This window comes from Kogia breviceps, chromosome 6, assembly GCF_026419965.1.
Source record: "Kogia breviceps isolate mKogBre1 chromosome 6, mKogBre1 haplotype 1, whole genome shotgun sequence".
Classification (NCBI taxonomy): Eukaryota; Metazoa; Chordata; class Mammalia; order Artiodactyla; family Physeteridae; genus Kogia; species Kogia breviceps.
In genome coordinates this window covers 19,702,469-19,723,567 of record NC_081315.1, presented here as the reverse complement: position 1 = coordinate 19,723,567, position 21,099 = coordinate 19,702,469, and the positions used below count along the sequence as shown (strand labels likewise).

The 21,099-nt window shown below is 36.0% G+C and overlaps 1 protein-coding gene across 3 annotated transcripts in view; it reads right to left on the bottom strand.

Moving 5' to 3' along the window:
- Positions 1-21,099, bottom strand: part of BANK1 (B cell scaffold protein with ankyrin repeats 1) — a 325,922-nt gene that overhangs the window by 190,004 nt on the left and 114,819 nt on the right. For all 3 annotated transcript variants that reach the window (XM_059067310.2, XM_067036904.1, XM_067036903.1), the window contains exon 6: positions 18,771-18,876. In XM_059067310.2, coding sequence (XP_058923293.1) covers positions 18,771-18,876 — 106 coding nt within the window. The remainder of the gene's footprint in view (positions 1-18,770; positions 18,877-21,099) is intronic.

Genomic DNA, 21,099 nt, shown 5'->3' with positions numbered 1-21,099 from the left:
TTTCATTTTCTTGGATAAGGTTATTTTGCCTGCTTATCTTCATTATGTAGGAGATGCTCTGCTTGCTAATACACATGACCAATAACTAGAAAATTTCTAATTTAAGGTATTTTTAAAATTAGTATATGACAGAGTTAACATTTCAAAAAATTAAATGATTCATAGGAGCTGTATTAATTATTTTAATACTAATTAGATCATGATCTCTAGCACTGTTTTTTCCAGAACATCAAATTAAATACACTCAGTATGTGCATATATTATTATATTACTATACATATGAAATTTATATATGAATAAAGGTATTCATGTCAATAGAGGTATGATTATGCTAAGAAATAGTTTGGGTCTTTCAGTATCCTGCTTTTTATAAAATCATACTTTTTATATTTTAGCCTTGATTGGATTGTTATAAGAATTTGATATATGAATGGATTGCTCTGTGTGGGGAACAAGCATGTTTGTAACAGCATAAGATGAGGAAGTTCTTTATCTTAAAAAATAAAAACTTGCTGGGGAGGCTATACTCTCTTATGGGCATTGACTCAGTGTCAGAGAAGGAGTGCTGATCAAATAATGTGTCTGTCACCCAGGGGAGTATTACATGCTGTCCCTTGCTATTCTTCAGTGCTTGATTTCATTCTAGATCACATGATCACGAATGTTTTTGCTAAAAGATATTGATGTTTCGATTGGCTTCTGGAAAAAATATAGAAGTATAATTTATATTTAAAAATACACTGGTCATGGGTTTCATGCATTTTGACAGTTGTATACACCCATGTAACCATCACCCAAAACAAGCTAAAGAAACTTCTATCACTACCACAAGTTCCCTCCTGCTCCATTTGAGTCAATTCTCCACTTCAGAGGCAACTACTGTGTAATTTCTATCAACACAGATAAATTTTATTTCATCTTATATTTCATAAAATGGAATCATACAGTATATACTCTTGTATTCCATTGTCCTCTGCCCTCTATTTCTAATGAGAAGTCAGACGTAATTCTTATAATTGTTTTCTGTATGGCACCTGCTTTCCTCAACACACACGTCCTCATCCCCACCCCTACCACAGGCATTTTTAAAATTTTCTCTTTATCTTTGATTTTCACCCCCTAGTAGAATATATACAAAAATATTATACCTACACACACCTTTAACTATGGTATGTGTAGGTATAATATTTTTGTATATATTCTACTAGGGGGTTGCAGAGCTTATTAAATCTGTGGGTTAATGTCATTCCTCAATTTTGGATCATTCTCAGCCATTATTTCTTCAAATATTTTTCTGCCTCATTCTCTCTCATCTTTACTCTGAGAATTCAATTATACATGTTTGATCATGTAGTATTATCTCACAGACCTTGAGTCAAAACTGAGCCAAATTAATACGTAGATGAGCTGAGCTTGTTCTTTTAAGTCTTTACTTAGACTCTGGATTTTTCCTCTTTATCAGCTTGAATAATTTGTCTTCAAGTAAACGGATCCTTTTCTCTTCTGTTTTTTCTACAGTTAGGCCCATCAAATATCTAAAAATTTTCTGATACTTTATGTTTCTAGAATTTCCTTTTGTTTTTTATTATAATTTCCAATGCTCTGATGAAATTTCCATCCTTTATGCATGTTGTGCAACTTTTACAATAGATTCTGTAACATATTTATCATAGTTATTTTAATGTTCCTATCCAAATTATTTCACCATCTGGAGCATTTCTGTGTTTGCCTCTAATGACTGTTTCCTTTCTTGACCACAGGTAATCTTTCATTCCTTCTTTGTGTTCCCTGTAATTTTATATTGCATGCTGAACATTGTAGTAAAGGACTGAAATAAATAATATTTACCCCCAGAATAAGGCATACCCTTTCTTCAGTCAGACAACTAGACTTGGAAGCTGATTCAAATTAATCTGTAAGTGAGCAGAACTTGGTCGTTTTCTGAGGCTTTACTTCGATTTAGTTAACCACTGGCTTCAAATATTTTGAGGGCAGAATCATAACTTTCTTCAGCACAGCTTGGGATCTGAGCTTTGGTGAGACTCAAGAAATCTCTGTTGCTCTACAGACTGGCTGCTGGCCTTTGGGTCACAGGATGGTTCTTTTTTTTCTCTCCAGTTCTGCCTCCAGAATTTTTCACATCAGAAAATCTTGCTCAAGACGGGAATAAAGACACAGACGTACTAGAGAATGGACTTGAGGATATGCAGAGGGGGAAGGGTAAGCTGGGACAAAGTGAGAGAGTGACATGGACATATATACACTACCAAACGTAAAATAGGTAGCTAGTGGGAAGCGGCCGCATGGAACAGGGAGATCAGCTCGGTGCTTTGTGTCCACCTAGAGGGGTGGGGTAGGGAGGGTGGGATGGAGGGAGATGCAAGAGGGAAGATATATGGGGATATATGTATATGTATAGCTGACTCACTTTGTTATAAAGCAGAAACTAATACACCATTGTAAAGCTATTATACGCCAATAAAGATGTTAAAAATTTTTTTAAAAATTATAAAAAAAAGAACATCTTGCTCAGATTTGGGGGGGCCTCTGTATACACTCAGTTAAGGCAGACTCCTTACTATCCCAGTAGCAGACACCTTATTATTCCAATAGCTTGGAGATGTTTTTTCCACTTTTATGCCTCTCTGTATTTAGAATCTGTCTACTGCTGCTTTCCATATGGCAAAAGGTTTGATGGGATTTGTCTCAGCAACCCTGTCCCACTCTCACTCTTTAGCAGCCACTAGTGGTCCTCAGGGATTTTAAGGATATCTCTCAACCTTACTGCCTCATCCAGCCATTGGTATACTAGCTCTGTGCACTTATGACAGCCTACAGAAGAGAGTTAGAGGGTGATGCAGACTCACTCTGTAACAGGGACTCTTTGGGATTTTCATCCATCACAGTAGCCTAAGTATAGCCATTAAATGTTTGCTAAATGTTCAGGTGGTTTCTCTTTACTCCTCATCTATAGTGAGTTCTTATCCTCCTGCTTTGTAAGGGATGAAGGAAGTCATGAGTTTCTTCTCTTCTGTGAAGGACATGTCCCTTTCTGGAATTTAGTTCATTTAGATTTCTTTAGTCATTTATTTTCTGCTGTATTTAAAAAAGAAACTATGGTTTTGAAGATCATCTTGCTTATTCTTACTATTACAATAAGAACAACAGACTCTTATGATGTTGTACATCTTAATCAGAAGCAGAAGTCCTATGAGACCTAAAGACCATTTAGTTATTTTCTTAAACTCACAGCATTTGTTTTGCAAACAGTTTGTTAATCTTACCTATTAGATTAATACAACAGATTCCTTAAGAAGATATTTTTAAAAAACTTTTTAGAATGTGTTTAATCTGCAGTATAACATCTGCTTCATTTCATGGCAATTCCCATTTAATTAATGAAGATTCTTTATATCTTTTTCTATTATCAAGGTGTGAATAAAGTCATAACTCACAATAAGGTGTGGCCAATTTGCTTTTGACTTTTTTTCCGGACAAAATAAAGTTTCAGTTTTCAATTGTTTCAGCCAATGTCCATCAAATGGTAATTTCAGGGGAACAGAATTAAGTGACTGGCAGGGGAATTTTTCAATGAAAATCCAATTTCATTAGTTTTTGCAAATAAAAATAAATAAATGAGCTAGAACCTAGTAAAGAAATGTTTGTTTGGGCTGAGCCATTTCCAACAGTTCCACATAATGCCTATAAACTATGTCCAATAATTAGATTGAAGTTATCAAACCAAGCTTCTAAAACATTACCCTAGCTCACCAGAATAGTAAAATGGGAATATGTCCTGGGTTAGCTTTAAAACTTTTAAAGTAAGATGAGTATGCAAACTGGAAGTGCATGACCCTGTAATCCATTGTTCTCTTAAATCACTATCTGGAATAGTAAATCTTTATTCACTCAAGGTGTGATGACCAGGTGGCCACTATAGGACAAAACAATGAAGCACACAAAAAAGGGAAGATAAAAAGTCAGGAGATCTGCATTCTAATCCCAGCTCAACTACGTGGTGCTTATGAAAGTTCTTTCATTTTCCTGCACCTCAGTTTCTTCATTTATAAATTTATAAGGCTGGGGTCAGAATTATAGGATTTAGGACATTCTTCTGAGCTAGAGGCCATGTCACAGATGGTTTTAGGGTAATTTTCCCTGATGCTAATCAGATACCAACTAATGGAGTAAGGATGATATTTGTGAAGGTTGAAGAAAGGTAATGATTTTCATTCCTTTCATCACAGGATTTGGAGTCTGATGAAATGTTAGTATTTCTGTGGATCTGTAAGACAGAGCATTGCTGGGTTTATGAATCTGATTGCCCTGTGACAGGAGAAGCACATATGTAACATGTGAGGTGTCACTCTTCCTGTCTGTTGAAAGAGTAGACATTTAATCCTATTTAGAATTTCAAGCAACCAAAAATACTACCAAGATTATCGCATTTCTAAAATCTTGATACTGTAAATTAAATGCACATGGGAAATAATGGTCCATTAAAGGCCTTTGGTGCAATTTGTTATCTCTCATATTACAAAAAATATAAGAGTGGGAAGCTTGGAGTCCATGTCTGGAGGTAATGTGAGGAAGCAAAGAGGCAAGTGCATTTCTAATTAGCAGTTCTTGGAATTGGCATTAATTAAAATTAAATCTCACAGCATTTGAATAGGGTTGTTTATAGTCCACTTTCCACTACTGAACCCAGACAGTGATGAGGCAATAAAAAGAATGCAGCTGATCCACATTTAACCAGCCCAAACTGTGGCTAACCTCTGGTTAAAATAAGAAATCTCTAGAAACCTTATGTATATACATGTGTGATTGTACTGTGTTCCTCTGTGTTCATTTAAAAAATACCTTTTGAAAATTACCAATTTTGTCTCTTCTGATTCTTAACAGCAAAGGGACCAGGAACCTAGAAAGAAGCCAGAAAAGAGCCTAGAAAGATCCAGGAAATCTGGAACAGCAAGAGTGTGGAAACAACTTGGGCTGGGTTGGCATCAGATGGTTGACTACCACCAGGCCATGCCTTATAGGTAGAAAGCTACCCACTGTCCTTGTATGGGTTTCACAAGGAAAGCCAAGGAATGTAATACTACCAAGCAGTAAATCAACTTATCTGGCGAAGATGCGTGAATTCATTAGTAAGGAGTATTTGGCATTTTTTGAGGACTTCTTGGAGTCTTGAGAACCTGAATTATTCTTTTAAAAATATTAAATAATTTTGATAATAAAAGTGAACTAAGGCAGGAAAAATATCTGGGAAAATTTGGGGGGCAGTAAAGGGGCTGGAGAGAGAGCTTTGGGAACACCAGCATATGTAATATAGGGACAGAATATAAATGGAATCTGAGAATGATTTGGGAAGCACCTAAGTGTAGGATGGTTGGAAAGAAAGGTGAAGCATGTTAGGGAAACCTCCTAGAAAGCTTTTTCAGGAGGAAGGAGAAATAACTGATGGCCTGTATTAGAGTGGTGGCAGTAAAAATGGACAAGGACAGAGATGCCAGACATTTCCAAAGAAAAGTTAACGGGACTAGATGATTGACTTTATACGCTCTGAAGGAAAGAGTTGATTTAAGATACCATTCAGGTTTATGGCTACAAAGTTACAAGGTAGAAGAGAAAGAGTATTCATTAGAGAAGGGGACAGATCATTGTCACGCAGAAGCACAGGTGGGGGTGTTGATGGGGTAGCTGCTGGCAATACGATTATATAGCGCTAAGTCCAATTAGACATATGTGTCTTCGAGTAGAGCATATTAGTTATGAACTTAGCTCCTGTATCACTAAACATTAATAATCACCACAGAACACTTGTTTTGTGGAAGAGGAAGTATTCTGAAATAGGACTGCTGAGCTCCTTTTGCCATAGAAGGTAACAAATTCATAGATCTAGGAACTAGGATGTGAATATATATCTTTAGGAGGCAATTATTCAGTTTACTACACTAAGCAAAACGTGATAACCTCATTCTCAGGAAACAGGAAAGGCACTCTCATGAAACAGGAAAGTGGTAATAGCGCTACAATTCAACATATCTTAACACTGTAAGCAATATCTACCCTTCCTTGACCAAGAGTTTATATTATGTACATGACCCAAATTGCAGCTGTTACCATGCCATCAACACATCCTCAAGTCTGCAAACCAGGACAGGCTATTTTGAGAGATTTTTCTATCCACTGGGTTACAGTTGCTTTGCAAATCTATTGACCAGCATTTTTCAAACTGATTGTTGGGGATCCCAAAATGTGTGTGGGTGGATTACAGTTGTTTAGAGCTGCTGACATCTGAACAACTGGATGATGGGAAGTGTGATGGTTAATTTTATGTGTCAACTGTCTTGGTTATGGTGCCCAGTTGTTTGGTCAAACACCAGCCTGGATGTTACTGTGAAAGCATTTTTTTAGATGTGATTAATATTTAAGTAAGTAGAATTTGACCAACCCAATCACCCTCCATAATGTGGGTGAAGGACCTAGGAGAAGAGACTGAGGTTCACCAAAGAGGAAGGAATTCAGTTTCCAGACTGCCTTTGGACTCAAGGCTGTAACATCAACGTCTGCTGGACCTGTCGGCTTGTTGGTCCGCCCTGCAGATTTCAGAATTGCCAGCCTCACAATCCCGTGAGCCAGTTCCTTAAAGTAAACCTCTCTCTGTCTTTCTCTCTCAGTCCATTCTCTTCATTCCGTTTCTCTGGAGAATCTTGACTAATTCAGTGAGGAAAATGACTGTGGTGGTTTTGGTAAACCATAACAAGACATAAAAAAACAAGTTCTTCTACATTTTTGAGTTCCTATTCTTCTCAGAGTCATGCAGTGAATCTTTACACCTGCAGTGACACTAAAAAGATATTCTGTAACTTTTTGGTAATGGCATAATCCAGAGAGCAAAGGAGTCCCTTTAGGAAGCACAGGGAGATGGCTTGCAGGTAGGGTAGGGATTGGGTAGTATGGGGGTGGGGGGAGGTTCTGGACCTGTCAAGAGTTTCAGAGGATAGACACTGTAGGTTTGAAAATTATCATAGCACAACAGCTGCAAAAGTAAGAGGGAGTTCCTTAAGGATTAATTTATTCAATTTACAATAAAAAAAAGCAAGTTGCTGTGCGTGTGTGTGTGTGTGTGTGTAATTGAAACTAACCCTTGCTTACATTTTTCTTTAAAAAATAAGAGAATATTACAGAGACTACTTCCTGTTATCAGTTACTAATGGACACTATTTATGTTTTTTCACTAACCCTATGATAAACTTATAGATTTAAACTTATTACTTTTTTTTTTTTTTTTTTTTTTTTGCGGTACACGGGCCTCTCACTGTTTTGGGGCCCCTCCCGTTGCGGAGCACAGGCTCCAGACACACAGGCTCAGCGGCCACGGTTCACGGGCCCAGCCACTCCGCGGCATGTGGGATCCTCCCGGACCAGGGCACGAACCCGTGTCCCCTGCATCGGCAGGCGGACGCTCAACCACTGCGCCACCAGGAAAGCCCTAAACTTATTACTTTTGACCTTGAAAAACCTACATTTTTTTGTGTCAACCCAGAGGAGATGAGTATCTGTGTCTCACTCACTGCACACAGTTCAGGGCAGCACATTCAGAAGGCTCGTATGCCAATGTTTCATTCTGTTAATGGCAGATGCCATAGGTAAGAGGTAGAAAGAAAAGAAAGAAAAAGAAAAGAAAAGAAAGTGACATTATATATAGCTGCCTTATATTCCTACAAAGAAGAGCTCTTTTATTTTTGGAGCTCAAATAATACTAGTCTAATACCTAATGCTTACCAGGGTTTCAATGATTTTAGTCTATGGTTAACTTTGTTGCCATTATCAAGTTAATGTGGTAAATATTTATTGAGTGCTAGAAAGTCTTCTAGGCGCTAGGTATAAATCCATGAACAAAAGAGACAGGGCTCCTTCCTAAAGAATAGTATTTGCCCATAGAGGCAAAAGTGGTGATTTGAAGGAAATCACGCACCGTGAAACAAAAATCACGCACCGTGAGACAAAAATCACCATGTTTCTGGGACTGCGAAAAATAACATAAAGAGTATCTGAGATAATTTCAAACTTGCCTTTATAAATTATTCATTAAACTAGTAATTTTAAATAGTTTAGCAGAAATAATTCATAACCTTTCCTCTAAATGTAAGATCATCTTCCTGGGAAGCTTCTTCCAACTGTCCCTCTTTCTCTGGGCTCCTGTGACCCCCTGGAGCTATAGCTCCTTACAATGTACAGGGCTGCAGTGGCTGAGGAATGGTTAATAATCTCAGCTGGGCTGACTGGATCCAAGTCCCAGGCCTGCCACCATTTGAGCAAATGATATAAACTCTCAATGCCTCATCTGTAAATCAGAGTTTTAAATATTACCTACCATGGGTCTGTTGAGAGGAATTACATGAGATAAAGTGAGTAAGCTGCTTAGAATTATTCTTGACACAGAGTACACAAAATGCAAGTGTTGGTTCTTATTAGTACAGAACACACTACATTAGTGACACTTATCTTTGTGATTTTATTTTCTCTTCCCTCTTCTTGGGTGCCTGCTGAGTGTATGGGTTTTATTTATTTATCTCACACTCCTCTATCTTCCCTCAGTATCTAGAAGAGTACCTAGTTTGAAGCCAAGTGTGTTAAACTTCTAAGAATTCATGAGGGTTTATTTTTATTTTTAATAATGATACTCAAAAAAATGCATTTTTGAGATAAACAATCACTCTAAGACTACTTCATTCTGTATCCATGATTTTTAGTCCTGGGACATGGAGTGAACTAATTTTAAAAAATCTGCTATCTTGACTTAATTTTATTCATGTCAATTTTATTCAGGTACTTAACTTATCAAAGAAAAGAAAAGGAAAGAACAGAAAAGAAATTGTACCACCCGTTACTGCTGTGTTCAATCGATGGTTTCCTGGTGATTCACAGACCGATAGCAGCCGCATTATCTACGAATTTGTGAAAAATGTAAAATTCTTTGGCCCAACCCAGATCAGTGGTATCAGAAATTCTAAATAGGGCCCAGCAATCGCAGCTTTAACAAACCTTCCAAGTGATTCTGATGCCCACTAAAGTTTGAGAGCATAAGTATCAATACAAAAAAGAATGGGGCTTGCTTTGCATAAATAAGCAAGAGTAGACAGCCAATAAAATTGAGATTAACCTAATAGGGAGTGAAAGAAAACTGCAAAGGATACAATGTCTGGAGTAGACTTCCTCTCCATTCTATTCCTTTTCTCTAAGGGTTTCCCTCTTTTGTCATGGTTTACATTTTAAAAAACATCTTCTCATGGGTAGTAAACAGAAAAGACTCAAACAGAAGAGAAAGTTTAATGCTAAAAAAAAGATATTTCCCTTAATTATTTCTTAGAGAAACACAATCTTACAGCACTGTGAGAAATGAAGCATTGTTAGAAACAATATTTCAACCAAACATCACACATTATATTCTTACAGAAGTAATCTCCATTTGGATTCTGTTGATAATGATCATGGAGGATACAATTTCTTATAGTCAGTCAAATATCATGGGTAGAGGTCATGCTTATTTCCTAGATTGCCATTATTGCCAAGAATTTCTTCTGTAAAAGTGCAATTCTCAACTTTCTGTGAGAAAGCTCATCTTTCTGGCTTCCAGGATGACTCAAGTCAGAAACTGCTTCTCAGCTAGACAGGAATGATGTGAAAGTAACTGAGACAATGAAGCAAAGTGCTTGAGCTTGAAAGCTTGTTCTTTATTGCCTGCTGTTAACCCTGCTGTTACCACACACTTTGGATTCTCAGCCTAATTTGTTACATTTTTTTCCCTCATCGGCTATCCTGGTCCTTGTATTTTATACTGCCCTATTCATAATCTGTCCTGTAGGCTTCTTTTCATTCCTTATCCCAATATCTATATACCTAAACTCAGTCTTCAACTTTGGAGATGCTTAAAATGAAGGAAGGTATATACAAAATGAAATTTAGGTTCACTACAAAGAAAATGAGTCCAAATGGCAGTTAACAGAAACTTGACATAATCCTCTCCTCTGTTTCTTCTGGATAGTGCTTTTTTTTTTCACTTGTTAACATCTTGCATTCTCTCAATCGGTCTGAATATTCAATTACTTTTAGATATTTTACAGAATCTGGGAGGTCTTGGGGAGCAGTTAATCAGAACTATACTTCTTTATCTTCCCAGTATTTGCTTTAGAGACACTATCCATTGATACAGATTTTAAGGAGAAACAAAAAGATCTACACGGTATTCTTGGTACAAAGATTTGGGGAACACCTGGATCCACTGGGGGGCATTTTGGGTATTAATGAATAGTTTTGTAAATCACAAATTATTTTGTGGCATTTTCCACTCTTGCTCTCTGAAGTAGGATGTGACATGGTTGATCACTTTCTTCCCTCAGAAGCATTTTCTTCACTTGTCTCTTAAGACACCATATACTCCTACTTCAGCCGGCATTCCTGCTGTCAGTCTCCTTTTACGGAAACTTTTCTTCCAGATCTCTAAATACTGCATTGCCCGGGACTCAGACCTTTGCTCTGAACTATACTTTGTATTGAATGATCTCATCCAGGCCATGGCTGTGAATACCACGTATGACCTCCTTCCTGGGCTTTTGACAATATGTCAGCAAGTCTCACCATCGTCACTTTCAAATATCTACCAAGTAAGAGCAAGTGTCAACACCTCCACTGCCAGCACCAGGTGACAGCCACCATCATGTCTCCCTGAGACCACTATGGCCTCCTATCTGTTTTCTCTGCTTCCATTCTTATACATCTGTAAGCTGTTCTCTATAGCAACAATCTTTTAAAATGTAAATTAGATGATACCAGGGGCTTCCCTGGTGGCTCAGTGGTTGGGAGTCTGCCTGCCGATGCAGGGGACGCGGGTTCGTGCCCCGGTCCGAGAAGATCCCACATGCCGCGGAGCGGCTGGGCCCGTGAGCTATGGCCGTTGAGCCTGTGCGTCCGGAGCCTGTGCTCCGCGGCGGGAGAGGCCACAACAGTGAGAGGCCCGCGTGCCGCAAAAAAAAAAAAAAAAAAAAAAAAAAAAATTAGATGATACCAAACCATTTTAAAATCTTTGCATGACTTTTCATCACCTCCCAACTCCCTATCCTCTCACTTTACTGTATCCCTTTTGAAATAAAACTGCTTATTTTGTTATTGTTTTTCTAAAATAAAACTCCATAAAAACATATTTTTCTATAATGGTCCCGTGTCTGGAGTGCCTAGAAGAGTGTCTGACACTTTGCTTACACTTGTAATATAAATGAATAAATAAGACTGCTTAACAGAATCTTTTTGATCAAAGTTTTCTTAATTGAGAGAAGATATTGCATTTGCAGACTCACCTTCTTCATCTATAACTACAGAGTCCTCAATTATTACACAACTGTTCCCTTATTGTGACAATATAATTACGTGATGTTACAGTGATGGCAAAGAGCAGAATGAGAAACGAATTACGAATGTTGCTGAGAGCTGGAGAAGGTTAACCCCTCATTGGTCAAAGTGGTCAAGGGTTGGCTTCAATGCTTGTTGGACTCAGGATGGCACATGGCCTAGCTCTACAGTGTTACAGTGCAGCCGGAGTCCAGGGAAGTTTCTTTGATTCTGCAAGACATATTGTTCTGTCTTCCCTATGTTCCCAGTAGACTCAAGGTCAGAGGTGCTTCCTGGTCTGGGGAATAACTCAAGTATGGAGAAGGCCAAATTCTAGTCCCGACATAAATTTTTCTTCCTTTCCCCCCACCTCCTTCTTCCTTTTTTCCTAATCTTTACTTACATCCTTAAACTATAGTCATGTTTATAAGCATTCATTTTCAAACTTCACATCTGGAGAAATACAGACTCCTTGAAGAAACACTGTAAAAGTGAATAATAGCAGTATAATACTGAAAAAAATGGTTTTTTCTTTCTTTTTTTGTTAATCAAGTAAAAAATCATTTTGCAGGATTCAAAGTGGTTGTTTAATTTTATTATTATTTGATACAAATTAAACCATCAATTAATGAAATTAACTTGAAAATATGCTAAAAATATCCTTGGTAGGATATGTGAAAATCTGTACTGGTAGGTTGTGTTATAAAAAACAATGAAGGGGAAGAATCCATCATTTTACAGTCAATTTACATGCCAAAGCTCCAATTCACTCAAGCTCTACAAGTTTTGATAATGTGTTACGTGTAAATCTGTTCCTAATTTTGTGTATTTACCCAACAGTGATGCGTTTGTTACTAATTTGAAGTGAGTTTACATGACTACATTTTTTCCTATCATCTATTACTTCTCATGTCAGAATGTGAAATAATCTTCACCATTTCTTTTCTTTTGCATTGATTTCTTCATTGCCCCAATTTTCCTCTCCAGTGGTTTAAAATGAAAACTAGAAAGGTCCATACAACTTCATGCATTGTGAAATTCATACTTTGGGAAGACATTAAAAACTTTTTTTTTGTAAAATATCCTTGATAATTGCTTCCATCTGTTCCTAATTTTCTTTTCAGGGAATAAGACTTGTAATTCCTCATTTTCAAAACCTTTTCTTTCCATGTAGAACAATGCTACATTTAGAAGATCCCTGGCTCAATCCCACAGGTATCAAGAAAAGGAGTAGTCACAAATAATTTTTAAATAATATTTTTGATGTAAACAAAACCATGAAATAAACAGAATTAAATCTAACAACGGTTTTAAAGAATTCCAAAAAATATTTTTTTGGAAAGATGTAAAAAAATCCAAATAAATAAGTATCGTGCTTACGACAGAGAGAGTTAAGTATAATAAAAATGACAGTTTTTATTAAATTAATCTACAATGTTCTTTCAATTTTATTAGAGTATTTCATGGAATTTGACAAATTGATCCTAAATATAGGACAACTAAAGGACAGCTAAACTTTAGGGCAACTAAAGGAATAAGGAGAGCAAAAATAATTTCAAGAATAAGGTGGGGATCAGCTCTGATACCAAGTTTTATGATGAATTTAATTATATGCTTCATAATATAACATATAAATTAAAAGATAAGCTATCAATTAAATAGACATTTGCAAAGTATAAAACTGACAAATGTTAACTATCCAGAATATATATATATATATATATATATATATATGAAGAGAGAGAGAGAGAAATCTCCTAAAATTCAGTAAGAAAAAAATAACCAACATAAACAAATGAAGACTATTAAATGTAAATTCATTGAGGAAAAATGAAATGTAAATAAACAGAAGAAAAATGCTCAACTATATCTGTAATGACAATGTCAATTAAAAAGTGAGATACCACTTCCCACCTGTTAGATTGCAAAAAATATATTTAACTCACAATTCTTAACATAGAAAAGATGTGGAACAATGGCACAATACTGCTGGTAGAATTATTTATAAATCAGTAAAAGTATTTTCCACAGAAATTTGAAAATATCTAGCACTACAGAATAAGTACATACCTGTTTAACTCAGAAATTCTATTGGTAATTGTATCTCCTGAGGAATTATAACATATATGCATAGGAATTCATATGCAAGAATGTTAATCATAGAACTAATTGCAACAATAAAATATTTGAAAACATTATTACCCATTAATAACAATGGGTAATAATGGAGAACAGATACATACTATGGTATAGTCAAACAATTCAATGCTATAGAATATTTCAAATGAATGACCTAGATCTACATAAAGACATGTATAAATATAAAAAAATTAATACTGGGCAAAAATAGTACATTGAAGAAAAAGTGTGATTATCATTTACACAAAATCTACAAAATTGCACATGACTGTATATGAATTAAGGAAACAAATGTATGTAGTAAAAGAATGAAGAACTGCAAGGGAATGGTCATCAATAAGTTTAATTAAAGTAATGGTTACTTTTCAAGTGTATGGAATCACAAAGGGAAACAGAGAAATTCGACTATATCTGTAGAATTTTACTTCTTATAAAAAAAGATCTGAAGCACATGTGACAAAATGTTAAGATCTGGCAACCCTAAATGACAGGTATAGGTGTTTTTTATATTATTTTCTGTATTTTTGTGCATGTTTAAATTATTTGATGATATAAAAAGGAACAACTCAGTGACATTCAGTTCTCCTTTACTCAGATAGCAAATGAGCTATGTTCTGTGAACCTAAAGATATTACAAGTCCAGGATAAATCCTAGGGCCACAGTGACTACTACATGTGTACTGAATATCCAGTTACATTCTCCTCATTTCACAGACATTTTAGGAGATAATATACTGGATTAATATTTCCACATGTCGCTGGTGATCATATACTGTCCTGTTTCAGATTAAGATATTACCACTTTTCGTAAACGGTTAAACATTTTGACATGCTTTTCTAGAAACTGGCATGGGCTTTATTAAACCATTCTCCTTTCTGGATGAAGGTACATGATCTGCCTCAAAGTAACCTAGTTTCCTTTTCCCCAGACTGCTACTTCCAGAGATTTAACCTGCAACTCCAGCCACTTTTAAAAACAAGCTATACAACTTATTTTTTCCTATCAATAACAAGAGATCCTCAGCATTACCCAGCCTTTGAGAGGTTTCGGAAGAGAAGTTAGGGAAATTCATATACCTGCTGCAGTTTAAGACTTATAAGACTCTGGAATATGGCTTGAAACTCAGGATAGGGGAGAGCTACAGAAGGACTAAAGCAATTGTGTTAGTTCAGGTGTGCTGTTCTACCTCACCACTACACCAAGTCAAGTCATTCAAACTGATTTCATGGTGGTTCAGACCATGTGTGTTTATACAGACAACTACAACCCAAATGGAAGCTGCTCACAGTGATACTCTTATTTTAAGGGATGCACTCTGATATTTTCTATTCTAGTATCTTACATATCAGAAACATTGTCTGTTATGATCTCCTATATTGATTTCACAAGCCCTGATGATTCACACACTAGAAAGTTGTTATGAATTATTTCTATGACTGTTATGTTCAAAATGCATGTATGATACATTGCATTAATATATCAAGTCCATTTGGAAACCTTTTATTATATTCTACTTCCAGGGAGAACTTTTTCAGTGGAAAATTCTTATGAATGGAAAATGGTATTTTTAATTCAATAATGAAGCATTACAGGTTAAGAGAACATTAAAGCAGATGTGATTTCCTGTACACTTTCTATCTTATCTCTGCAACACTCCCACCCTCCTCAACTTTGCCTGACTAAGGGAAAAAAAAGTAAATGAGAAAGTTTATTGGCTAGACAGAAGTGAAAATGACCAAGACATAGTGGCATGGAACAGCAATTTACTTATTATAAATGAAGTGACAGGGACTAAATCCAGAATTTACCAGAATCAACTTGGAAAAGAAAAGAGGATGGAATAATAATAAGATAAATAGTTTTGATTAGCATAGCATTTAATTTTATATTTTTAAAGAACCATAGGTATCTGTGGGTAGTTCCATGTCTCCTCCTTAGGATAGGTCAATACTCAAGTATGCTCTGTCAGTTCCTTATGGATTATTTCCCCTCACAATGTCCTAATCTCCAATTTATTTCAGCTAAAATATAGAGTAATAAATAAATGTTTAGTAAATGAAGTATTTCACCAAATAATTGGAGAACTGTCTTCAGGGCTAGACGTTCGGAAACACACCCAATTCATTGTTTGCTGAATTTACCTCTCAGAATATCTCTAGTGGTGTTTCTAGAGAAGTTCTTCAACAACCTACCATTAATTCCACTTTATGTATAAAAGCTTCTCAAATCTTATCAATTCAACTTAAACATTATGAAAATATAGGTGCTAGGTCTTAAAGACCAGATATTCTGAGGCTGACATTGATCCAAGATTATAGGAAGCAAGTGAAACATGAGTTCAGCCATATTCATGTCTATCTTGCATATTTTATTATGTAATTTGTATTATGTTATTTTGCACTTACACTATGAATTAGAACCTAATGTTATGTTATTTGCTTGTTATGGGTTTAATAGTATCTGCCATCTAGCAATACCCAGCAATATGGTTGCTGAATGAATAACCTAGATTATATTGAACTTTCCATTTTTAGCTTCTTTTTAAAAATGCGATTTTTTTATAAAAATATTTTTTCAAATACAGAATAATCATTACATTCTAAGAATGGTTCAAAATTTTCATATGCTATTAACTTTCTAACCTTTGTAAAGAGAGAGTAATATGAAGCCATTAGGGATCGATAAACTAGGCTGCCCACTGGAATCATCTGGAAAACTTTAAAAAGTACTGATAGCTGGAACCCACTCCCAGATTCTTCATTAATTTGGGGGCTGTGGCTTAGGCATGGGATATTCTGAAGGCTCTGCAGCTAATTATAATATGCACCAAGTTTGAGAACCACTGCTCTAAACCCTTGATACTCAGTGAAAGGTCTGAGGACTAGCGGCATCAGCTTTACCTTGAAGCTGGTTTAAAAAGGAGAAGCTTGGGCTTCCCTGGTTGCGCAGTGGTTAAGAATCTGCCTGCCAATGCAGGGGACACGGGTTCAAGCCCTGGTCTGGGAAGATCCCACATGCCGCGGAGCAACTAAGCCCGTGAGCCACAACTACTGAGCCTGCGCGTCTGGAGCCTGTGCTCCACAATGGGAGAGGCCGTGACAGTGAGAGGCCCACGCACCGCGATGAAGAGTGGCCCCTGCTCTCCGCAACTGGAGAAAGCCCTCGCACAGAAACAAAGACCCAACACAGACAAAAATAAATAAATAATTTTTTTAAAAAAAGTTCTTTCTCAGATATATGTTGTGCAAATATTAAAAAAAAAAAAAAAAAAGCAGAAGCTTGACTGTACCCCATACCTATTGAATCAGATCCACATGATGGGGTGCTCCAATTTAACCAATCCAGAATTCCTTTTCTATAAAAATAAAGGACCAAGTCTATTCCATCCTTTCCAACTCTAAAATTCATATCCTACAACCTAAACGAGACAGTGAGAAGCACTTTCAAGCCCACCTTGAATTCTTTATCTATAAAATGAGAGACCACAGCCATCCTCTCCTCTCCAACCCCACAATTCTCGTTCCACAACCCTAAACAAATATAATGCTGAGGGAATTTGTAAAGTTGTGTAATAATTCCATCTTCATACCTTTGGATACACTTTCTCTTCCTTAGAATTCCTATTTCCTTTATTTTTTCTCACTGAGACACATAATTCAAGTAAAATCCCACTTCCTTTAAGAAGCATATCCTGAAGAATAATCCAGCTTTTCTCCAAAATTCTTTTGTCAGTATAATGAATTTCATGAAGTGTAGCACCTTGTTTCTTTCTTTTTTTTTATTTTTGAAAGATATATATTTTTTGTTTCTTTCTATTATTACATATATATTATCTTGTTTTTCCAGTTAAATGATGAGTGTCTTAAGTGAGACATCATGTCATGTTCCTTTTCTATCCCAACCTAACGTCTAACCTTTGTAAGTGAATTGTGTTGTTAAAATGTATATGGGAGGGCTTCCCAGGTGGCGCAGTGGTTGAGAGTCCACCTGCCGATGCAGGGGACATGGCTTCGTGTCCCAGTCTGGGAAGATCCCACGTGCAGCGGAGCAGCTGGGCCCGTGAGCCATGGCCCTGAGCCTGCGCGTCCGGAGCCTGTGCTCCGCAACGGGAGAGGCCACAACAGTGAGAGGCCCGCGTACCGCAAAAAAAAAAAAAAAATGTATATGGGAAATAAAAATAAGTTTGCACTACTATCACAAATTATTTATTCAAAACTAGCCTACCACTGACCTTTCCCCATAATGTAACCTCACCATACATAATGCAGGTTCTAGCACATCTGGGTGAATCACAGTCGGCTGTGCCTTAGGGCTCCTATTCTTTTCTTCCCACTTCCCTCAGGCCTGCCAGCCTGATGATAAAACTGCTTCAAATAGCACAGAAAATATACAGAGAAAAATCTCTGCTCATTAGTCCTACAGTATGCCTACAGGAGACCTCTAACATCCTTTTGCTCCATGCCTGTCTTACTCACCATTACATCTCCATCGCAGTGTTCGGCACATACTGGGCATATAAATCTATTATAAACAATGTGTCAACCAACTACACAGGAAGAAACTAATATAGAAAGTATGCTACTAACATTTAGAAGTATGATTTTTTTATAGTATCTCCTATATATGCTATTCTTTATCTATGTATATATATATTTATATGATAAAAATAATACGTAGTCATTGTACAAAACACAGATAAAGCAAACTGAAAAAATGTAATCTCCAAAATTGCACAACCCAAACATAACTGTTAGCAGATGCATATCCGTCCAGACCATCAATTTATATATATGTATATATATATACATATATATAAACATATGTACTTTTTAAAACAGAGGATCACACTCTGTCTACTGCTGTATACCCTGCTTTTATTCAATTAAGTATATATCAAAGCATCACTCCAGCCAGCAAATCAATTTATGATAAAGTTTGTTTATGATGGTTGCATTAACAGATGCACCAAAATTTATTTGATCAGTTACCTAGCTTTGGAAGTTATTTCCGTTTTTGGTAATTATAAATAATGCTATGATGAACAATTTTCATCACACATTATCCAAATATTTCCTTAGAATAAAAACCACTTCTCTCACCAGGGGATGGGAATTGTCAAAACATTTCATCAGCAATGCTGTAATATTTATATTACAAATATTGCTATAATATTTATTAAGTAGTTACATACACTGAAATGTGACAAATAGAATAATTGATGCATTTGGAAAATACTCACATTCTTTTTGAGGGTAGATTTCAGTTTGGAGTGATCGGAACTCATAATATGGTATCTCCTGTTTGAATGTTGATGTGAGAATATGATCAAGTTCATCCATGTCATTCTGTTTTCAAATGAAAAGGAAATTTTTTCTTAGTTCAGGTATATACAGAGAAACTCATCTTAGTGTAATATAATAGAAAATTATTGACTGGAGTAAATACTGAGTACCCTTTAATAATACTTACATCTTTTTTTTAAACAATAATACAATACATTAGGGACTTGCCTAAAAGCCAATTATTAGAATAATAGAAGAATGGATGCAAGAAATAAGTCTTTGCTTTTGGATGAGTTAATTTACTTAAATACTCACTAATTTTAGAAGAGCATAACAGGAGGTCAATGATAACACTGAAATTTGTTTCAATAATAAATTCTGTTAAAATACATGTTACATTTTAATAAGTGAAATAATAAAATGATGAGTCTGATTCTTCACCTTAAGGGTTAGCAATGGAATAGTCTTAAATAGATTATTTTATTTCGGTGTAAAAGTGAGGGAGAATATTCATCTTGGCCTATTTTCCCCCTTTAAATATAAAATAACTATATATCAACTTTATTTCCCTAATCTGAAATTTTGGGAGGAGCCAAGCAGAATTCAAGTCTTCTACTACCAATGACATAACCTACTGCAAAGGCCACCGTTCTTTTGAACTGAGTTTTGTGAAGTAATGGCTGGGACCAAATCGACGTGTGACATAGCTGATTAAAGCTGAGGAAGTGGGCCAATCAACAAAGCCATGGGGTGGAGAGAGAACTGTGGAACAAAAGTGTCCAATAAAGACATTTGAAATGATTTCCAAATAAATTATACATATCGCCAATACAGAGTCACAGAAATTAAATGACTGGATTGAAAAAAAATGTTACTCTATTTCTTCATTTTTCAATAATCTGGGCACCTCAAATAATAAAGTGGTTCAGGCCTTTCTGGATTTTCTAAAAGTCCTACCTAGAAGTAGAGAGAAAGAATGAAAGTCTTTTTCTCAACCTATAGCTATGGAATGCAAAGCAAAATCCAACATTAATCGACTTAATGCTATGAACCATGTGAAGGCCTTTGCTCTGGATCATTTATAAAAAAAAAAAAAGCAGATGGAGGTGAGAGGAGACAACAAGCTCTGCCATGAAGACATTCAGGGACTTGTCATTGTTTTGGGGCAATGAACTGAGTTCTAGTACTGTTATACAAAATCTCTACAGGGTCAGGTACAGGGCAGGCAAAAAGGGAAGTGGCTCAATTCCACAGAGGAAGAAACCGTCAGGAAAAGCTCTATAGAGGAGATGACCTAAGTTGAGATGGCTATGCAGATAAGGAGCACAAATAAAGGCACAAATAAAGGCACAAATTGCACAGTCAGGGAGGTGTCATGGAGCATGACCTGGTTAAGGATTTCAGGAATTTCCATAAGACTGCAGAAGAATGAGAGAGAGGAAGTGGGCATTTCAAAAAGTGCCTTGTATGTCTGACAAAAAGATTTTAATTTATCAAGCAACAAGGAGTTGTTTAAGGCCTACAATACCTAACATGGATATGTGTGTTATGTGGATTAAATTAAGCTTATTTAAGTATCAGCATAAATATGACTGCTTATGTGATTGAATATTGATACTGAGTGGGACCTATTCTATAAATAATGTTGTGAAAACTTTATATTAGAGTAATTATTACTCAGTCTTTTCAGGAAGTCTTTGATAGGAACAGTGGGGCAAAACATTACTGGCAGTATATTTGCACATTCTTTATGCTAAAGCTCAAAAAGAATGTTTTAGCTATAGGACTTGATAAAAGGAATTAAGAAATTATAAAAACCCTAACATTAGTTTATAAAGTTTCTTAAAAACTTGTGTCAATGGCCATGAGAGTTCTGCATAGGCTATTATCTCATCCTTGACATTTTTAAATAAAGAGATAAACTTACTATTTCTTCCCCAAAATGTACAAGATTTAATGAGTAGAGATTAGTGTGTCATAGAGTTACTACACTCTTGTATAACTTAGGCATAAGATAACCTCTGGGGTTCCTTCAGCTCTGAAATTCTGAGACATAGAGAATTAAAAAGAGCATGAGTTCCCAGGAGGAATCTTAGAAGTACAATTTCTCACACAGAGGCACTACGACACTTTAATGTGAGAAATGCTACAGCTGATATCATTGAACTTTTAAAATGAAGTATCAGCGTTCTTAGAATCAGAACAAAAGCTCTCACTATGCACAAAAGGATATTTAATTAATTAAGACAGAGTGCAGATACCCTTTAATATTCTAGCCTATGATAA